The sequence below is a fragment of the Bombus vosnesenskii genome, unplaced genomic scaffold (assembly GCF_011952255.1).
Source record: "Bombus vosnesenskii isolate JDL3184/JDL3185 unplaced genomic scaffold, Bvos_JDL3184-5_v1.1 scf7180000013273, whole genome shotgun sequence".
NCBI classification, from domain to species: Eukaryota; Metazoa; Arthropoda; class Insecta; order Hymenoptera; family Apidae; genus Bombus; species Bombus vosnesenskii.
In genome coordinates, this window is record NW_022882931.1 from 3,491,387 (window position 1) to 3,512,419 (window position 21,033).

Genomic DNA, 21,033 nt, shown 5'->3' on the forward strand with positions numbered 1-21,033 from the left:
TCTAACTATCGGTAGAAATGAATAAAAAAAAAAAAAAAATGAAAGAGAGAAAAGAGAAAAACTATCTATCTACGGATGTTCTACGCGAAGAACAAACACTTAACTTCCCTATGCAGTTTTACAATAGTGCATATGTACATCTACTACGAGTATTATTGCGAGGTCATAGTTGTCTTACTCGGGAATATTCCCAGCTATTCGTCAAAGTTCCTTAGGGTCAACCATACAGATTGCCAGCATCCACTCTCATCGACCCCTCTCTTTTCAGCCCTAAACATCGTCCAAGGGAAACACGCGTGTCTCGTCAATTCTTTGATCGATCAACGATACGCAAGACACGCGTTCCAATCACTGTTTGTCCTCGTTCGACCATCTTTCTGGTGCCGCATATTGTTGCTGCGATTGCTGGCCGCCAGACACTTGGCCACCCGACGATTGTTGCTGTTGTATCTGCGTCTGCATCTGATACAACGGGTAACTTTTCCGTTTCCGGATACCATGCATCGACAGAAGGTGTATCTGGAGGTATTGTTTCGTCTTGAACTGCTTGTTGCACACGTGACAGGAGACGTACTCGGTTTGAACTGTGTGCACGTTCACGATGTGTTGCTTGAGGTTCGAATTGTTCGAATAGATCTTCCCGCACTCCGGACACTTTGGTTTGCCAGATTGGCTCGTGTTGTCGGTTTGATGATGCTGTTGCTGGTGAAACCGACGATGAGTCTGTTGATGGAACAACGCCATGCTCTCTTGAATCTTCTCCTTGGTGCACGATTGAAGCATCAGATTGAGCTCGTTTTTCGCGCTGGCCGTTTGTTGCTGTTGCTGCAACGTTTGAAGATTGTTCTGCAGCTTCTGATGCATCATCGTCAGCTGCTCGGTATTCAGGCTGTTCAGGGAGTTGAGCGAGTTCAAGGCATTTAGGGCGTGTTGCTGCGACGCTTGGCTGGTGGCGTGGAGCTGATGGTGATGATGATGCTGCTGGAGCAGAGACGACAGGTCCTGACCTTTCGAGTTGTGCACTCCGCTCTGGTAAGTTCCAGACCCGGTGTGGTCGTTCCTCGCGGAGGACGTACCCGGCAACCAACCGGAACTCGAGCTTGAACCGTCTCCTCCAGAGGGCTGCCATCGCCCTGGAACCACCAGCCAATGTCAGTCCTCAGCCAACCTCGTACGATCCCTTAAACACTATTCAATTTTTTTCCGTTCTCCCACAGCCCTTCGTTTCCCGTTCCGTTCATTTATCTCTTTTTTTTTTTAACATTTTTTGTTTTACTTCCGTTTATTTTTTTTTTTTTGTCATTCCTGTCACACTGTTTCCCGCCCCCGAATCCGTGTGTGTGTTTTTTTTACTTCCCTGAATATCTATGATCCAATCGTAGATTACATTCTACTTTTTTTTTTGTAAATGTATTTTTCACTCTTTTAATCTCAAGATATCACAGGTATCAATTTTATTTCGATCAGATTTTTATCTGTTTGCTGAATGTGGTAACGTGTGTACTTTGTCCTTCTTCATTGCCATTTCCACACCTCCACCCTCTCTTTTATCCATAAACAGTTTTAACAGTCGATTGAATTCATACCTCGCCTCGACCGACCAATTAGCTTTAGTAAGCCTCGAAGAAGGGTCGTTTTAAAGAATTCGAGATTAAAAAGAGTCGAGCTTGACTTTGCATGGCAACCCTAACAATTCCGTTTCTAACGACCGCAGACCATTTTTTGCGGAGGAAAATCGATATTATTCCGGTAAACGAACTCGAAGAGCCGTCGGAGACGTAGCTCCACGATAACGCTGTTACTCGCCATGTTTCTGTATTATTCTTTTATCGTTATTATTATTCTTTCTTATTATATTTTTTTCTTTTTTCAAAAAGGGTTAAGTTGGGCAAGGGGATGCAGGGTTGTGAGAGGTACGAGAGTTCCATGCATTCAACGCAACAACGAGAGACCAGAGTCTTGAGGGAATCGACGGGAGGATACTATAGTCTTGGGCTACGAAATCGTAATAAACTGTAAAATCGAATCGTTGACTCTGATCACTTACCGTAATTCGGATCCTGATTCGCCGCGTGGATCCCGGATGGCCCTGGTATCAGTCCTGTAATTATCAATTACGATCATAATCACACAATTGTCTTACACCATCCGTCAACTCTAAGCAGGAAATTAATGTCAATCGACTCGGCGTCATTTCATTTCTATCTCGATTAGTTGACTGAGAGTCGTAGTTGTGTAAGTCAGTCTACTGCAAGTTTTCATAAAATAATGTTCTGCGTTTACTATCATAAAAAATTACTTATGCTTTTTCACGTCGTTAAAACGCACAGACAGAGAATAAAATTACAACTTAACTAATTACGGAGATAGAGGGACGATTACATTTAAAAATTGAAACGTCATTGAATTTGAATTTTCAAAATCTCGACTTACAGCGCTATTATTCTTTGGCCGTTAATTAGAAATCATTATAAAGAGCAAAAAAAGTTGAATTGATTTCGGTTGAATTACCTGGTATTCCCAAGAGCGCCGTAGGAAACGAGTTACGATGGTGTTCTATAGAATCATTTAAAATGTCGCTTGGTTCCGTCTTCACGGAATTCAGGATACTGTCGTTATTCGACATCTCCTCTTCATCTGACATTGAATTCGATTCATCGCCTGTAGACTGCGTCTGTAACCAATAATAATTCCACTTTTCTTATCCAGTCTTCATAAATCTCATTTAAGACTATTAATCTTCTGACAGTATAATAAAGTGGTATCACAAACACGGTTGTATTATTGGATCATATACAAATACGTGAAAATTGCACTAACAAATCGAAAAGAACAAATCACGTATTTTGTAATTTACAGACTACATATTTTCAAAAAACTTAACTCGCAGATTTTTAAACACTGTAAAACTGTAAAAGGATTGATCCAATCAAGGTAACATTCTGTAGGGGATCGAATAATGAGATTACCAATATGTGTATTCGTTAGTGTATTTATCTTGTCGCGAAACGATATCTATACAGTTTTTACTAAATCGCTTGCGATCACGTTCGTTTATTTATAATCGTCAAAAGAAGGTTAAAAGATCCAAATTCGTATCGTTTAACGGTTACCTGTAGCGGCACCATTATTTTGCCCGGAGTTCATAACAATACCTGTGACTTAACGGTCTTGATACTCCGAAACAAAACAACAACATGGTTTGAAGCAAATTCTAACTCTTGTACCGCTACAATTCCTTCCTACCTGTACATTATTCGTAGGTGTCGTGTGTATCGTGGGTCCTCCTTCCAGGGCCTGCCCCAGAAGTGATTCCTGCAGGTCAGTTTTCTGCTCCACGTGGTTACCCAACGGTGGACTATAACTTCTAGGTCTCTTCTCTGGTGGAGGACTCAAAGCACCCTCGTTCAATTCTCCCCTGCCGTTATCTTGCCACGGATTGCGTGGTGTCGCCTGAGAAAATCAAATATCCCTCAGTTATTACACTAGATAGTCGATTTAAAACTAAGTTTAATATTTCAAAGATTAAAATTCATATTTACCGGTGCACTACCGTTGTTTCCACCAGACGACGAAGGAGGTGGAATTTTCGCTGTGGCAGCACCGCTGTTCACATCGGCCAACCCCCGAACCTGAAGCATCTGCGCCGTCTTGAGGAAGGCAGCCAGCTGCTCCTGTCCCACGTGAACCTCGCCGTGGTACATGAAGCGCAGCAACGACTCCATATCGGACGAGGCAACGTCCCTCAGGATCACAATCGGATGCTGACATGGATTCGCCTATAGAGCGAACAAGTGAGGAAAAGAAGAAAACAAAAAAAAAAAGAAAAAAGAAAAAGAAAAAAGACCGTTGAGTCGGAAGAAATCTTATATGGCTGACGAAAATGAATTCTAGATTACGCTATCGAGAGCGTTGATTATGATCGATGCTGCCCGGACGAATCTCGTTCATGTAAATCAGTTAATCCTATTTATCAGGTCGTTCAGTCCGACCAAGTCTGGTCAATTGATTTACAACGACGATTTACAACCACGACACGTATAACGAGCAACATTTAATCCACGTCGACGATACCTTTCGTGTAGCTTTTAACGACTCGGATGGGCTATACCGTGCACATTAGCTCTCTCTTTCTCTTCCTCTATCGTTATGTGGTGCATCTTCGTCGTTTATATTCTTCTGTTTTTTTAATAGTCGCAGCCAACAAGCAAACTAACCTACAAATTGACCACTTGTATAAACGTGGCTGTATAACAGGAACGATCATTCTCGATGGAAGATGGAAATTTATATGGACATATATAGCGCGCACTTACACGTTAGAGGCGTTCTCGCCGATCTATGTCCCGGCAATATACGGATCGGCGAGGCGACGGTGCGCTTGCCATTATCGGCATCGATATTAATTATAATTAATGACTACCAGAGCTTGCCAACGCTAACGCCACCATCGGTTATTTCGAGGCGACACGATTCGCGGCCAAAGGTGTCGTACAACGACGGATTCGCAAGAACGCGAGAGGAATGAACGAGAATGGCCGGTATGCATAAACTGGAATATCTCACCGGTTCGATTATCGAGACACGAAGCGTTTCGAATCAGTGATACGCTAAAAGCGCAGGGGGGAACCACGAGAATATTTATTATTGTCGATCGCCACTATCGATTTACCCGTTGCGAGTTATAATCGTTCCAGGTTTTGTAATATCGACCGGTGTGTTGACCGGTTGAAACTCGACGCTGTTGAATTTTCTTCTTTTTTTTCTCGTTCTCTTTCTCTCTTTACTTTCGAATATTTCGCCGCGTGAAAGGAGTAACCGCGACCGGCTGACGAGACTGATTTGCCCCGAAAAATTGTGCCGTATCGATTTCTGAGATATTTTTCGACTGCAGGTTTCTCGAAGTTCGAGGATGTTTTATAGACCGTAAAGTGATGCGGATCTAAGTTTGCGAAACTTGGAGAGATGTTAATTCTGAGACTATCTTTTATAAATATACAACACTCCATTTTTGTGAATTTGAATGATTCTTTATTGTAATGATTTTTATTAAAATACACATTGTATACTATAATCATCGGTAGTTATAGTGTTACTTTACTATAGTGTACTTAGCTGTTTACTATTATCTTGACATTACGTCTGAAGAAAAATATTGAAATATTCTGTTCAATTTAAATTCAACCATCTACACTCTCATAATTTAAAGTTAAATTCAGAATTAAAATCGAACTTTGATACAGCTATGCCTTTTTTATTTATGCCAAGTAGAAAATAATTAAACCTATGATAAACGGATAATATCGTTATTAAAGCATAAACACAGGCCAGAAATATCTTAACACGACAGAGACTTAGTCATAACGCGACTTTCGTAAACAGAAGCTTGCCAATAAACGCACGCAGTTAGTCATTAGAGAAAATTCTATTTTAAAAGTAATTACTCCCAGAGTACTATCTAGAAACGGTCAGAAATTTCACGAAATTCGCGTCAGATAATAAAAGATACGGATATAAGAAAATTATAGAACACCCTGACAATCCACGTTCGATTGAAAAACTCTTATTATAGCTGCCTGTGCTGAATGGGATTACGATACAGCGTATCGGGCGGTATAAACATTCGCAAAAGCGAGCGTCCATTTACTCGTCACGCCGGCTATTCGCTCCAAAACCGTGAATATACACACCAACGAAGAAGGGTTTCGCGATCCTGAGGCTGCACGCTATAATTGAAATAATCGCCGTGGCTGAAAGTATCTCTCTCCGCTTCGCGGTGCAGTATAGCGCGGGCGGTACACAAAGACACGAACGGAGTCCGACATGAAATAGAAGGGGAACGAAAGAGACGAGAAGAGAAAGGGAACGAAGAGAACTCCGCTATGGTCTCCTTTATCGCATTAACCAATTTAATTAACAACTTTGAGACTCCCTCTCCCCACTAATTAGACCTAACGCGATTAAAACGGGTCAATAATTAATTGTACGGATGTTCGTGCGTCGTACATGAGCGAAACAGAAGCCATCCTTCCAAAATATATTTCGCGATCGTTGTAAAATACATATACTTTAGTTCATGTACAATGGAATTCCGTACAATGGACTATTCAAACTAATCATGACTAGGTGACAAACTCATACTTTTTGTGAACGCAACTAAGAATAAGATTCGTTCCTAGGAATTATTTTCTTGTTTATTTTATTAGGTATTATAATGTGTACGTACGATCGTACTCGCTGAGGATAATGAATTCTACCATTGAATTATTCGAATAATCTACTAGTTTCTTATATTTGTTTTCTCCTCGTTAGATGTAAAGTACAAGGTAGGTTATTCGTAAATTTCCCATTAATCGATTACTAATCGATGTTCTGATAACAGAGATTCCATTGTGTGTATCTAATTTTTTCTTTTTAAATGCTTTCCTAATGTGTTTTCGTGAGGGAAGAATGTAGGCAGATTAATTCCCATCGAAACGTAATTTCGAAATTGAATCGAAGGTAATTAGACACGTCGATGCCGTACACGTAATAATACGCGTGCGACGTGCCACCTCGAGCCGGGAATTATATTTCGCGCACGCATTCCGTCAACAACCAGGGAAAAGTACGTTTGCAAGCGCGTCGATGAATGATTAAAGGCGAGTCTTCCGCACGTTGCAACGCCATTTAGCCTTTTATTATCGCTCAAGCTTTGAGTTTCTACTCGTACCGAATGCCCACGATTACAAAACTGGTAGAAAAGAAAAGTTCAACATCGTATTTCCTTTTTCATAGTAGTACCGTAAAGTGAGGGTAAAAATGGGGGCCGGATTCGATCGATAACTTTCAGCGACGTTTCACCAATAGTGATCTAAAAACAGACCGGGATATGTTATTTTAATGTGCCACTATTTCCATCGAATATCAATATTGTACGTTTTCCCAGGCATTAAAGATCCAAGTTGAAGTTCAAATAATAGAGAAAAGGATGCCACGCAGTAATTACCATCGTATTCCGATCCATTAAAGACGATATTCGACGAGTGAAACGAAGACAGTGTCGTATAAAATTCGAGATAACCGAACAATTAATTATTACGCTATCTCGCTACCATTTTATTCTCGTTAAAAACACATCAAGTTCCTCGGTAGGCCTGGGTATCGGCAGTCGCGATCTAAAAACGAAGAAACGATGTAATTGCTTACATTATGCCGCGCATTCCGGAGCTAACCGTTTATTCCTTCTAGTTCACCTTCATTGTGTCTCATACATTCTCCTTTATTTCCATTAATCAATTATCGAAGGCAATACGCGCGCGCGAGCTCGCGATCACGAAGCGATCCACGAAGCAAAGAAACACGAAGCTTCCCCGGCACCTTCTCGTTCGACCGCTTTAATCGATCGAACGATCTTCCGTGCTCTTGCATTACTTACGGTTTTTAGAAAGCGGACGCTCTGGATTCCAGCGTGATCGCTTGCACACACAGGTGGCTAGAAAATTATGGCCGTAGCAGTCGCGACCGATGTGATATACACACGGGAAACCCGAGTCGCACAGCCTGTGCAAACCTATTCGAAGAAAATTTCTTTGACCGCCGCGAGCGTGACTACAAAAGCATCGTAATAAACCGGGCGAGAGGTTTCCCACGTTTCGCGGTATCTCGCATCGTGCTTTTAACGCGAATCCGTAGAAAACGTCGGCTGATGAGAATTAACGCGGAAAAATGAGAGGAATTATTACGACGAGGGAAGGGGGGGGGGGGGGCCTATCATTAAATTCCTCTTCGTCGTGCCACTACGTTTCGTGATCAACGGTCTCCGATCTCTTAACGATTCAACGCTAAATTTATATCTGCCTCGAAACTCTAACGTCTCACTTGTACCTTGTCCATGTGAAATCGTTTATATTTATATGTGTCACAGTTAAAGATAAAAAGTGAATGTTGCTGGTTAATGTATGTATTTATGCAGGATTTTAGCGAAAGTGCAAGACTATAAAATCAAATAAATATGTGTATATACAAAGATGTACATTATTCGTAATAAATATACTTATCTAGGAAATGTACGCATTTATTATATTAACGCAAACTTCGTAAGTGTAATGTGATTCGTTAAGTAATTTCAATCCAATTAAAAATGTACGCTCCTACAAGTAAAAATGTAAATTCCATTGTTTTTCGAATACATTTACTTGTCGAATTAGTATGCGCATAGATAGGCGGCTACTAAATTTCTTTAACTACCTTTCGTATTTCGTATTTACCAATCTTACACGATCTTTTCTACGTAAATATATTCGGTTACCAATTAAATAGGTACAAATTATTCCAAACTTAGAATATTTTTCCTGCGTATATTAGTCATTTAAAGCAGAGATTAGACCGATTTCGATGCTCGTGAACTTACTCGTTCACGGCTCGAAGACGCCTTGTCGAGGGATGAAGGAAAAAGGTGGCGAGAGTTTGTACCGTTGAGCGTTTGAAGAAAAAAAAAAGTTCTTGTAATCGTGCGTCGGTGCTGTATCTTGATCGCATGTAGGCGAAGCACCCCAACTAAAGCGTAAGCAGAAAAGTAGATACGATTGCATGGTTTCTGATCCGGTTATGCAGTGAACGCGCAGCCGTCATGGCTTCACGAAACATGTCCGTTCGCCGTTACAGTCCCCCGGCCACGCATATAGTTTCGTTGTACAGACGAATACACGGACAAGTAGTTCACGCGTGCACACAACTCTTCGTTATCTTCTTATCTGGGTAGTTGGAGTTTTACTGACGCATGTTTTAAGCTTTCCTGGCGTTAACCAGTCAAATCGCGAGGCAACTTCGAGGGTAGCCAGAGTATCGATCAAACTTCGCCACGCGTTTACCCTCTTTCTCTTTGCCACCCCTAAACGAATCCACTTTCAATTTTTCGTTAACTCGTCAGACGATGTCGTGCCAACGAAGAGGATTTTTCATACTAACGGGGACCTTAACGTTTGAAAATACATTGTTTAATTCTGTGCGGTAGTCCATATTTTTATACATTTTTCCAGAATTTTTGTACTTTCCAGTGATCGTATCACAGAACTGCTACTGGATCTATATCGCGTGAATATTTTTATTTTGAAAATTAAGGCAGTTTTCATTTAATTGTATCATATTCATTGAAATTAGATAAACTATTATCTCGCAATTATAGGTTTCTCAGGGTGATTCGTTGGATATTCCTGTGAAAGAAATCGTTGGAGGACGATGGAAGATCTCCGACTATTGATATTCGAACGATACTTGAATGCATTCAATAAACTTCTTTGTACGTCCGTTGTCTATAGACACTTCGTTTGTCCGAACTGCATTTATTGGAATGAAATTTTAATTAGTTCTCGTTTAACCGATCTCTTTCCTGCCGATTGGATTCGCTTATCTAAAGTCTTTATTGCTCGGAGAAAAATCATGGACAGTGGAAGGAATTGGCAAATTCCTTTTAATCTTTGCCGGATTCGTATAGAGTTCTAGTTTAGAGTAATCCCAAATTATATCCAAATCGTTCCAACATCAAGACTGAACGTAAAATAAACGTAAAACGCAGAAACACTGGAATCTACAAAGTGGACGCATCAAGAGAGACGCGTGGTGAGAAGAATTGCTGAATTGCTATTACTCCTTGACAGATCCATATAAACAGAGTTCTGATGTTCACTCAGAGTAATTCTGAACTGCGTGACTTCCTAGTAACGGAATCTAATCATTCCAAATGTCTAGAATCGTACGTAGCAAGACAAAGAAAGACCGGAATGAACGAAGCGGATGCATGGAGGGAGACGCGTGTGCCGACGACAATGGCGGGAACAAGAAATACACGCATGTACATTGTACACGCGGCGCGTTTCACGCTCCCTCCTTCTTCAGCGTCGCTTTTCCAGGCGCAGGCTGTGCAGGAATGCGCGCACGTACAACTACGCACTTCCGTTGATAAAAATACACGGAGGTATAATGTGTCTCTCGGTACACGCGCGGCCATCGTCATTTCGCTTGGCTTGTACTCCACGTTACACAGTTGGAAAGAGAGCAAACACAGAAACAGAGAAAAAAATGAAGGAAGGAAGGGAGACATGTCAAGGAAGAGACAGAGTACGACGAAATACAGATAGAGACGAACAGTGAACCGAACAAGGAGCAGAATGAAAGAAAAGAAAGGGAAAAAAATGACGAACGTCGAAAGAGGACGGGACGAACACGTTATACGCACACGCAGCACAATAATATACCGGCGATAATTTGCTGGCCGCATGTGCACGACTGCTGTGGCCGTGCGACATTAAGCGTAATGCGAGTGCACCGTGTGCATAGACGCCGCATTAACGAAAAACGAGAATACGAAGGCTTATTAGAGGCGTAGAGAGCACGTTTACGGGCGAAGAACGACCCTCGTCGACGTTGACGACGATGAGCCGCGCCTGGAAATTAAATACGCGCGTGAGAAGAGAGACCCGGTGAGGACATGCACACAGGAAAGCGCGCGTCCAGCTTTCCGTTTCTCCGCTCCCTGGTCTCCGTGCATTCCGTGTTCCCGCAAATTGACACGAGCACCAACCGTATGTATATATTTAGATGTGCCGGCCAGTCGGTGGGAGGCAAGATATTTTAAAATATGAAGACACTCGGTAGAAGATGCAATCCGCGTCGAGACACCGAACTGGAAATAAAATTGTATCGATTCGTCGATACACTAAGAACTTTCTGCAAAATGAAATTACATATATATATATATATATATATATATATATATATATATACTCTATCTAAATATATATACTCTAGGCATAATAGGCATAATATATATATATATATGTATATCCTCCTAGAGTCTTTTTCTAAAAATCTCCATAATTCTTACCATTGGTCATATTCAGCAACGTGTAACCAGAAGTTATCCTTTTCATCTCGTAATATCCCGAAATATCACAAGCCTCTCAAGAGTAGATACCACTACTCGTAAGACAAGGAAAGAGCATGAAAAGAGAAAAAAATGAGAGATACATATTTCGAATGTCTAATCCTCGAACGTTCCCACAGCAGCATCCATAGCAAACTGGTAATTGATAGTTATTAGAGGAACGTACTGTTATTTCAGTTATCGGTCAGATTGATCTTCCGCGCATTTTAAATTCACGCCACGACTACGTACCTATGTGTATGTGTATATTCATTTCGGATCAAGAGGACGTTTTCGATTCGACCGCGCCGGATAAATCACTGCCACACGGGTTCTCCGTAATGGCGCACATAGATGCCGTAGCAAGGGGTATCTAGTAGACGGGCCACACGTTTAATACAGCCGTGTGTGTTTTGCCTACAGTTGCTCACGAAAGTATTCGAACACTTGTAGAAACATTTTATGAATATATTGCGTGTGTTAAACGAAACGTTTTTATATTTCATTAGCACTGTAATGACATTCGAGTGTCATTATTACATTGGTAAATTTCGAGACAAATCTGGTAATGCAAGTACATAGCAATAAGTGCAAAAATATTTAAACAAACTATTATCCACTTATACATACACTTATATACACTTATGGCATAGTTCAGTTATTCATGCTGTATTCTAGTATCTTTTTCTTTTTACTAAATACATATTTATTATATATTTTCAGATTAGATTTAAGTTTTACCGATATAATCATAACAGTAGACATGTAATCCTATCACAATACTAATGAAATTTAAAAATCTTTAATGTAAACACACAATATACAGATACAAATTTCTTATGGCGTGTGTGTAAATACTTTTGCTAGCTGCTGTACGTTACACGCAAACTGGTACACAACACGCGTCCTCCTCTCTCGTTTCTCTTGGCGTCAGATGGAAATTACCGATCCGATATGCAAATAGCCGAGGTGACCACTAATGCGTGGTTAACGGTAACGTTATTAACGGATCGTTACACGATGTCCACGCGACGTAGGTGTACGCCAGCGTAATTATACGTGCACGCGTCTATTTCACGCTCGCGACTCCCTATCGTTTCATGTAACTGTTGTTCTCGCTTTCCATGGCGGAAATTGAGATTTAGTGCAGGGGAAGAAAAAATCTTATATTTAATATACAAACAGCCGTGTTACAAAAGACTCTGCTTCTCTTTATGATAGTTGAACACGCGGTCGGGCAACCGCGGATACGAGTCTCTGATTTATTCCCGTAGCGATCACGAAACGAACGGGTTAATCTACCGCGATTAAATTTAACGTGTACGATTTCGATAAGATTTCCTGATAAGATGTGCCGACCAGGTGTTCTAGGAACGACGTATGATGCAATGGCGCGGAATTACGTTCGGGAATGAATAACCGAGTTGGAACGAAAAACACCGTGACCAGTTCAATGATCAATTCATTTCGCTGGAGGAACAAAGTGGGTAAAAGAGAGAACGACCGTGTAACGTGCACTTGTATACGTGTACTGTTACATACCGTGGGTGGATGCTGCGTGAAAGTGACTCAGGTAAAATTCTCGAAATTAAAAACGATGAGTAACGACCGTGAGATTAACGAAACCATGATACCGGTATTTGTTTCGACGACCAGCTAAACTGAACGAGGAAAAGAAAAATTGGGACGGACTTAAGAGTCCGTTGCCACCGAAGGTGATTCAGCTCAGTATTTCCAGCAAGTAATAGCACGGTAAACGAAGAAAGAATCGAGGGATGAGCTCTCTGTTCGAGTCGAAACTCGACAAGTGTGTTCCCTGGAAACGGCTGAATAAAAGAATGTTAATGCATTGTCGCAAAAGCGACGACGGGGATAAAATGTTCCAGAAATTTCAGCGTGACGACCGGTGTGGATGTCAGCCGGCAGAAAAAGCCGCGTTTTGTTGAACCGGTGTGACTCAGTGGTAAAGGAAACCGGGAACAAAGGGACTGTTGTGTGCTCGTCGACGATAATTGCACGACAATATTGGAGGATATTTGGCGGCAGCGTAAAGCGATTGTCTGATGCGCGTATACCTTATCAAAACCTCCCTATCGGGAGAGCCGGTCGGCGAATAAATTGCAGACAGCAAAAGCAATCTAATTCGAATCCGTGATCTTGATGCATACGAAACAAAAACTATCCTAATTTCTCGTAATACTATCTCACAACAGAGGGAAGCAAAGCCACATCCTCGTGACATATGGCATCGGATCTAAATTAAAAAACGATCCTCGCGTCCGTGTTTCTTCGCCAGCTTTCTCCGGATTTCGTGTGTCGTGAGTCGTGAGCAACAGCGTGTGTCGCCGTTCGAATTCTTGAATTACACGCTAACATATATAGCAACATCTTCTGGCGAGCACATTTATAAAGTAACGCGCGTGCTTCTGGTGCGCACTCGAAAAGATAGGGTTGGAGGAGGGAGGGGCGGGTGTCCGCCGTCTTTTCGATCCCTCCAATGTGTGACTCACTTTATTCTTTTCTCTCTTTCGCAGCTCCCTTTTTTCTTCTTTCTTCTTTTTTCTCTTTTATACTCCGCTCCCTCCATCCCTTCTTTGCCACCCTCTTTCCCTCTCTGTTTCTCCGGCTGACACTTCGAGAAGTAGACACGTACGCACGATACGCGAGAGGAGGAGGCACGCAGAATTTATTACGGTGCGGTGGCCGGTCTTATTTTAAGACTAGCGACCAACAACACGCATATTCCGTGTGTGATGCGTGTGCACGCACACACGGGTGTATGCGGGTTACACGCGCGTCTTCTTGACGCCTCTGTGCTTCTGTTTGTGTTCACGGGGTACTTACTTACGGGGACGAGTCAATGGATATTATAGTCGACAGATGTACATACTACGGCTGTCTAAATTTGACACCGTCACGGCTACGGTTCGAAAAATTCTTTTTTCCATTCGTTTTTCTGAATCGTTCGATCTGGATCCTTCTGCATTTACTAATTAACAATATATTACTAATGTGTTAATAATAAATAAATATATTGACAAATTACTGTTTCTAAGTGGTGGATAGACTTTTCTTTTGTAATTTTACAAAATCGCGCGAGCAGCTGTAATTTATAGAATTTGATTGTAACTTCTATTGGATTTATCACCGAACTTGTTGCAGTTATATAAGAAAATTTATTAGTGCCTATTGATAATTTACGATTTGCAAGATCTCATTAAAATTGGTTAATTATGCAAGAGGGACTTGTTATTAAATGGCAGTTTGATTACAGGGATCGATCGAATTATTTGATACACAATGTCGTATGCGTGTAGCTAGAACGTAGCGTAAGCGTATAGAAAGTTGTGAAATGGACCACAGAGGCTGATTCGATGCGTTGGCGATAGAAATGAGTCAGTACGGATAATTTATCGACCTACTACGGTAGAGAGGATTCGCGTGTACCGGAATATTCAATCGTAGGAAGTGGGATAAGAATTTCATGTAGTAATTGTGCATGATTTTCAGAATACAGACGGAGGTGATTGCTTGGACAAAAATAAGTTAATTAAAAGAATAATTCATTATATCGTTTTTACGCAGCCTGGTAAATACGTCGCGGTGTTTTGTATGTAAACTGGTACCATGGAACGCGCGTTGCATCACGGTTATAACAATAATTCGTCGTATTACTATGTGCTAATGACGACGGTATTTGCTTGTCTGAAATATTATTGTTCTCTAAATTTGACTCGAGCGCGACATTGTCTGAGTCATCAGACAAAACGATTTTGTTTGTTGAATATCCAATTGTTACATAAAATATTTTCGACGAAAGAAAAAAAACGTCGATAATTCTTTCGAGTATTCTTTGATTGAAATCTCTTATTTATCACCTTTGAAAGTTGAAGAAAACTGAAATATTATTTTCCTTGTATTTTCTAACAGTCTATAGAATAATATGACTTTACTTAAAAAATAGAGAAATATTAAATATTTCGATATATCTTGAAAAATAGAAAAATACTGATTAAGAAATTTTAACTGAGAAGGGTATACGAAAATCCGTTGTTTACTTACCGAAATCTGCGGATATTTTCGAGCGTTCGTTTCGTTGGAACGGAATAGAAAGGCTCAGTATCCAATATCATATTTGGTATCTTCCAACTTAATTTATTTTTAATGCAGAACCGCGACGGCTAAGCAAAGGTCGCGCATAAAATTTACAATCATTAAATGCCATCGATTACCGTCGGAGAGAAACAACACAGAAATTCTAGTTATTTGTCATTGCGATGCAACCGTAGACATTTTAACGAACTCACAGCGATACCAGTTACTCGCGTACAGGTCGATCACGATGAGAAAGGATAAAAAAAAAAGAGAAAAAGAAAAGAGGACTAAGTGGAAAAAGAAACGCTTCGTTACTGGATTACACGTATTTCTAATTAATTCCAGCAACGGTATATCTTCGTGCCAGACCATACGTCAAGCGTCACGACATCGCGACAGACCTCGCTCCGAGCGATATCTCTTTTCAAGTAAAGCGAAATAAAAAAAGAACAAGGAAACGATACAACATAGAATCTAAAAACGAAAATATATAAAAAGAAATGGAAGAAATTAGGACGAGGGAAGAGACCTATCGTCTTTCTAATCCGAACGTCGTTCGAGTTATAGGCGCGGCCCATTAATGGAACCTCCTCGTCGAAGGATGTACCGCGGGTTAGAGGGGTTAAATGATGCCGTATATCCGAGACAACGTCATGAAATCGTGGCTTGTTTTTCCTTTACGGTTGTTCCTATGGAACCACTTACGGCGTGCGTACTCGCGTACATTAAAGCACGCGCTGCCCCAGGCCTCTTAATGCGTACCGCATTTGCGTTTCTTACTGCTCCAGCCAATGGAACACCATTTACGCTCGGATAGGCTAATATCGATTCCAACGTTTTTCCAACATTACGCCAGAACAAGTTGAGCTCATCGTTCTTGTTCTGTGACTGAGGTTGGCAGACATTTCATCGTCTGCATACGAATTATTGACATCGTTTTCCTTTCATGAAAAATATTTTATGAACGTTTAAAAAACAGAATCGTTTTATCCGATGACTCAGACGGCGTCGTGCAGAGTTAAATTTAGAGAACTAGCTTGATTGTAAAAATGAAAACATTTACAATTTAACTCTTTCACGCCCGATATTGTGCTTTAAAATCTTATTACTGTACCGCAATCTGAACAGATATATGTTTTATCTATCAAATATTATAACGAATATAATGTACATTTTATTAACAAAAGAAAAGTCGATCTTCTTTCAAAAAGATTAGAAACATGTGTCTTCATTGTCAGTAATAATTGACGAATGAAAAATTGAGCCTCTTTTTCTTCAGCTTGAAGAACATTTCACTCGGAAAGGGTTAAGATAGTCAGGGTATCGAGTTAGAACGTTATTTCTTTAGACTAATATTATATTATGAAATTATTGACTCTGTAAAGTGACAGAATTACCGCCGCGGCTACCCGATCAATTGCGATTTGAACTCAGTCAGAAATATTAGCCAAATGTTTGATTACCGAACAGCGATTGATCAAATATCGGAGTAGCAGGGCGGCATTATCTAATACGGGAAAACAAACATTCCGTGTAGACGTCAATTTACGCGATTCTATATCGTTTGTGTAATTATCCCGTATTTGTGGAGCCAATGTGCTATGCGTAAACACTAGAAACGTGTCGATTATGAAACAATAAATCCATTATGAGCCGATCAAAATTGTGATCGACACTACCATTGAAATTCAAATATCATTATATAATAACCGAATAAAAAAATTTACACCATTAACAAGCAATTATTCTTCTCCAAAAAATTTCTGCTGTTAATTACACCAATTCCTTGTTCATCCAACATCGTCAAACACTTTCAAACACTGGAGTTATCTCTACGCAGGTTTTGTAGGAAATAGTACGCGAAGAAACGGCCTAGAACGGGATAATCGTAATGAGACGTTTTTCTGCCCGACAAATGACATTTGTCATAAAAATTCACAATTCGTAACGTCGTAGCTGTCTATAAATAAATTTACGCTATCAATAGCCAATTATGTATTCTACGTCATATAGCTTCCTCTGTTGATTACGCTGTTTAACAAACATCTAACGGAATCGATCGCGATTTCTTACTCATGCAACGTCGTCAGATGCTTTCAACCATTAGAATCCCTATGCAGAAGGTTTTTAAGGAAAATTTAAAGCGCAAAAACGACGTAAAACAGGATAACATCCACGACGAATCAAAGAAACATTGATCGTAATAAGTAACGAGACGTTTTTCTGGCCGACAACAGATGGCATTCGTCGAGAAACGTTGAACCGTACAATTATGCGGTTACGTTCGTTTGGTTAGGTGGGGATCCCCGGTGCGGTCGTAAGTTTCCATCGGATCGTTACTCGCCGGCTGGTGAGAATCATTACTCGCCTGCCATTATGCGACTCGCTTTTTGCCCGGTGCTTACGTGGGTGTGCTAGCCATGACGCACATAATCGTAAACAGCCGTGACGTTGCGAGGCGGAAGAAGCAAGAAGCTTTGATTGGACACTGGCTCGACTCGCTTATCTTCCACGATTTCGAGAATAACACAAGACAGCGAACCTAGACGGGTTTCGACTACGTATCGAGGGGATACGAGTATCTTATTCGGTCCTTGAGCTAATTGTGCTATTGACGAGATCGATATCAATATTATCGATAGACTAGTTGATCTAAATATTTTCATAATATATCTAGTTAATAATAACCTATGTAACTGAAATCTTTATTCCGAATAGCATACAACGATGTTTCCTCCTCGTGGAGCACGTAGGATGCTGCAAACAAAAGCCTAAGTCTCGTAGTAACTTAATCTGAACTTATAGTGGCCGCTGAGAGGAGCAAAAATATTATATAAATCATACAATATCAGATAAATAATCAACATGGATTCTCTAGACCCGATCCTTTCGTTGAAAGACACGAAAATATTTATTTCAATACGAAACTGATCTTCGATAATCATGGATCGATGTCTCGCATTACGTGTATTCTCTGTAGCGCGTACTAAATTATTTATTGAAGTCTTTAAGTGTTTCATGAGAAGAAATCCTGAAGATTCAGATCGGATCATCGAGCGAGACATTGTATCGAATCTCTTAAATCTCATTATACTACATGTACTCTATAAAGTAGTAATACTCTACCTTTAATTATAAAACGTAAAAGAAATGAGGGAGAGTAATGATTTTACATCCAGATTACTTGAGGGAGAGTAATGATTTTACATCCAGATTACTTACACATTTCTTCGTAACTTCTATTTCTATTTTTATTTCTATTTGTTGAACGGTATACGATAACAATATCTCTTAAATCATATACCTAAACTTCAATTTACTACTATATATATATAAGATATTGTATATCTCTGTATATCTACTGTATATATATATATATATATATATATATATATAAGATACTTTAAACTCTAAAGGATTTTTAGAAGTATCAAAGTGATTCTGGTAAATAATGTTTGGTACATGGCATATGGCATCGGTTCACAAAGAGAGGCGGAGATTTCCTTGCGGGATCTTCGCGGTGTCTCCTTTACACGCTCGTAAATTACAACGTTGGATTCGAGAGTGATTCTCTTTCCGAAATCACCACGGGGTCGTATCACCTCGTCGTCGATGCGAACGATTTCGAGGCTCTTCGGGTAGAAAATAGAAACCAGGATGATCTCCTCGGCAATCCTCTTGCCCCTCCATGACGTGTTAAGGTTCTCGTTACAGCCGCGTTTCGAATCACCGCAGTAGAGCAGCCGGAAACAAACGAGATCGACCATCGTCCCGTATATTTCCAGAGGCGTGCTCTCTCGTTGCTCCTTCTCTTCCTCTTTACTCGTTCTCTCCTTCTCTTCCTCTTTACTCGTTCTCTCCTTCTCTTTCCTTGTGCACGTTCTATCCTGTTTCTGTCTTCCTTCTGGTAGCTCGGTATCATGAGCGCGGAACACATCGAGAAACGCGCCCTGACGACGCGCATCGCTGGTAAATTTAAATGCGACCGGTCACGAGACGAGAGAAGCGCAAGTACCTCGCGAGTACGTGAGGGTAAGAGAGCACGAGCGCGTGCGTACTCACGCACACGCACGTGTTCAGCTGAGAGAGGCTGTGGCCTGCGTGCGCCTTTTAAATATAGAATATGGAGCACCTTGCCCGCCACCGCGACGCGATGGGATTGTGCAAGCGTAACTTTCTGTTCCCTGCACTCACCACGTGTCCGCACCATTTTCCCCGCGGTCTTCTTCCATCGGCTGCTCCGTATTTTCTTTCGAAACAGACCCTCATTGGCGGGCCGCGAATACGAGATTCGAGTGGAGAATAGGATTTGGGTTAGTTTAAGTTTCAATTTCGATCGTTAGCCTCTATTTTGTGTTTGAATCCTACAGTGAGTCGCGAAAGTATGCAAATTCTCATCGTAAAAATTTTTTGTTTCCATATTCTTATATGGAAAATATGTAATAGGACGTTGTCATGTAAATTGTAATGCCTTTGTATTCTGCTCGGTCAATATTTATGAAGAATACTAAATGGGCATACATCTATTAGCTCGACAAATACATAAATAGCCATTTTAATTCAAAAAGTTGGATTAATAATCGTAACAAGTTGTTTGTAGATACAAAAGGTATGAGTATTTTAGAATTGGTTTAAAACTGCAGAATAAGTAGCGCTCGAGAATATATGTGCTTAAAAGTGTTTCGATATTTAAAAAAATCGAAGATTCTCGAGTGAAGAACAAAGAACTATGTATCTTCGATATTACTTGCAACTTTTATGTATTCCAACTTTGCTCGAGATATTCAATATTGTTAAGAGATCGAGCGCAAGCTTCTGGTTAAAATCTACTTAGTCACCACGTACATTTCTCAAAGCACATTCTCATGAAAAGTTAAAAGCTATCTCATCCAGGATTCAATTTATTTAAAAGCAATATCTTTTTCTTTCTTAGTTCTTTCGAAGAACTCACGGAATGTTTGAAACTGTGCAGTCAGATCTAAATCTATTTGTAATATACATGATCCGATCTTTAATTGAAAATGTAGCGGGATTATATGTAGAACGTTGGTTGGGAAGTCCATGGATTGCGAAGCATGAGAGAAGTTACACGAGAAGTTTACACGAAAAAAGATTTCGCAAACGTATCTTTATACGTGGCTACCATTAAAATAATATAGAATAAAAAAATTGCACGATAACCAGACTTACCTCAAAAACTATCACTTGTAAACTCCTATATTCGATTGCTCAATTTGAAACACCGTCTATGGTGGTATCACGAAGAATCACATTTCATAACATATCTATATACGTAGCTAACTTCAATATGCGTACAGAGCAAAAATTATACGATAACCAGCCGTACCATATAAACCATAGATATCGAAATCATTAATATAGGCTTAGAATTAGATTGCTAAATACATAAAACACATTTCACGTTGGTATCACGAAGAACTGTACTTCATATACATAACTACTGTATACGTTGCGAGATAACTAGCCTTCATAAACGAAGCCACAGATATCAACAAGTTATTATAAACTTCGTATTTAATTGGTCAACTTTAAAACACTCGTCATGGGTGGTATCGCGATGACTTCATAAATATAACTACGTCAATATGAGTTGTAGAATAAAAATTGCGCGACAGTTAGTGCTTGCTCGTAAATTATGGTTATAGATATCTATGCAAAAAAATTGTCATATTCCTTTTATTTGGTCGGCCAATTTTAAAACATCTTTCATACTCGATATCATATCAATTTCGATCAAATCGATTGAATTTCAGCGTTCATCGATTCTCCAATTATAACGTATCTCAGCAGAACGCCTCCTCGTTGTAATTTACCATCGCGGCGATATTGCTTTACGGACGTCGAAATAACGCTGTCGTCGCTCCATTTTCGTTCCTTCATATTCTTATTTTCACGGAACACGCGTGGGCTGTTCTTCTTGCGATACGTACACGACCAATCCCTCGCGATTAATATAGCCATGGCGCGTGTAAGCCGACGATTCCGTGAACGCGATAACGAGTCACGGGCTTCTT

At 40.3% G+C, this 21,033-nt stretch overlaps 1 protein-coding gene across 2 annotated transcripts in view; it reads right to left on the reverse strand.

Moving 5' to 3' along the window:
• LOC117231556 (protein abrupt-like) overlaps positions 1-21,033 on the reverse strand; it is a 67,142-nt gene that overhangs the window by 18,377 nt on the left and 27,732 nt on the right. For both annotated transcript variants that reach the window (XM_033490108.1, XM_033490109.1), the window contains 4 exons: positions 3,543-3,779; positions 3,247-3,453; positions 2,512-2,674; positions 2,048-2,101 (listed from right to left, as the gene is read on the reverse strand). In XM_033490108.1, the coding sequence (XP_033345999.1) occupies positions 2,048-2,101; positions 2,512-2,674; positions 3,247-3,453; positions 3,543-3,779 (661 nt within the window). The remainder of the gene's footprint in view (positions 1-2,047; positions 2,102-2,511; positions 2,675-3,246; positions 3,454-3,542; positions 3,780-21,033) is intronic.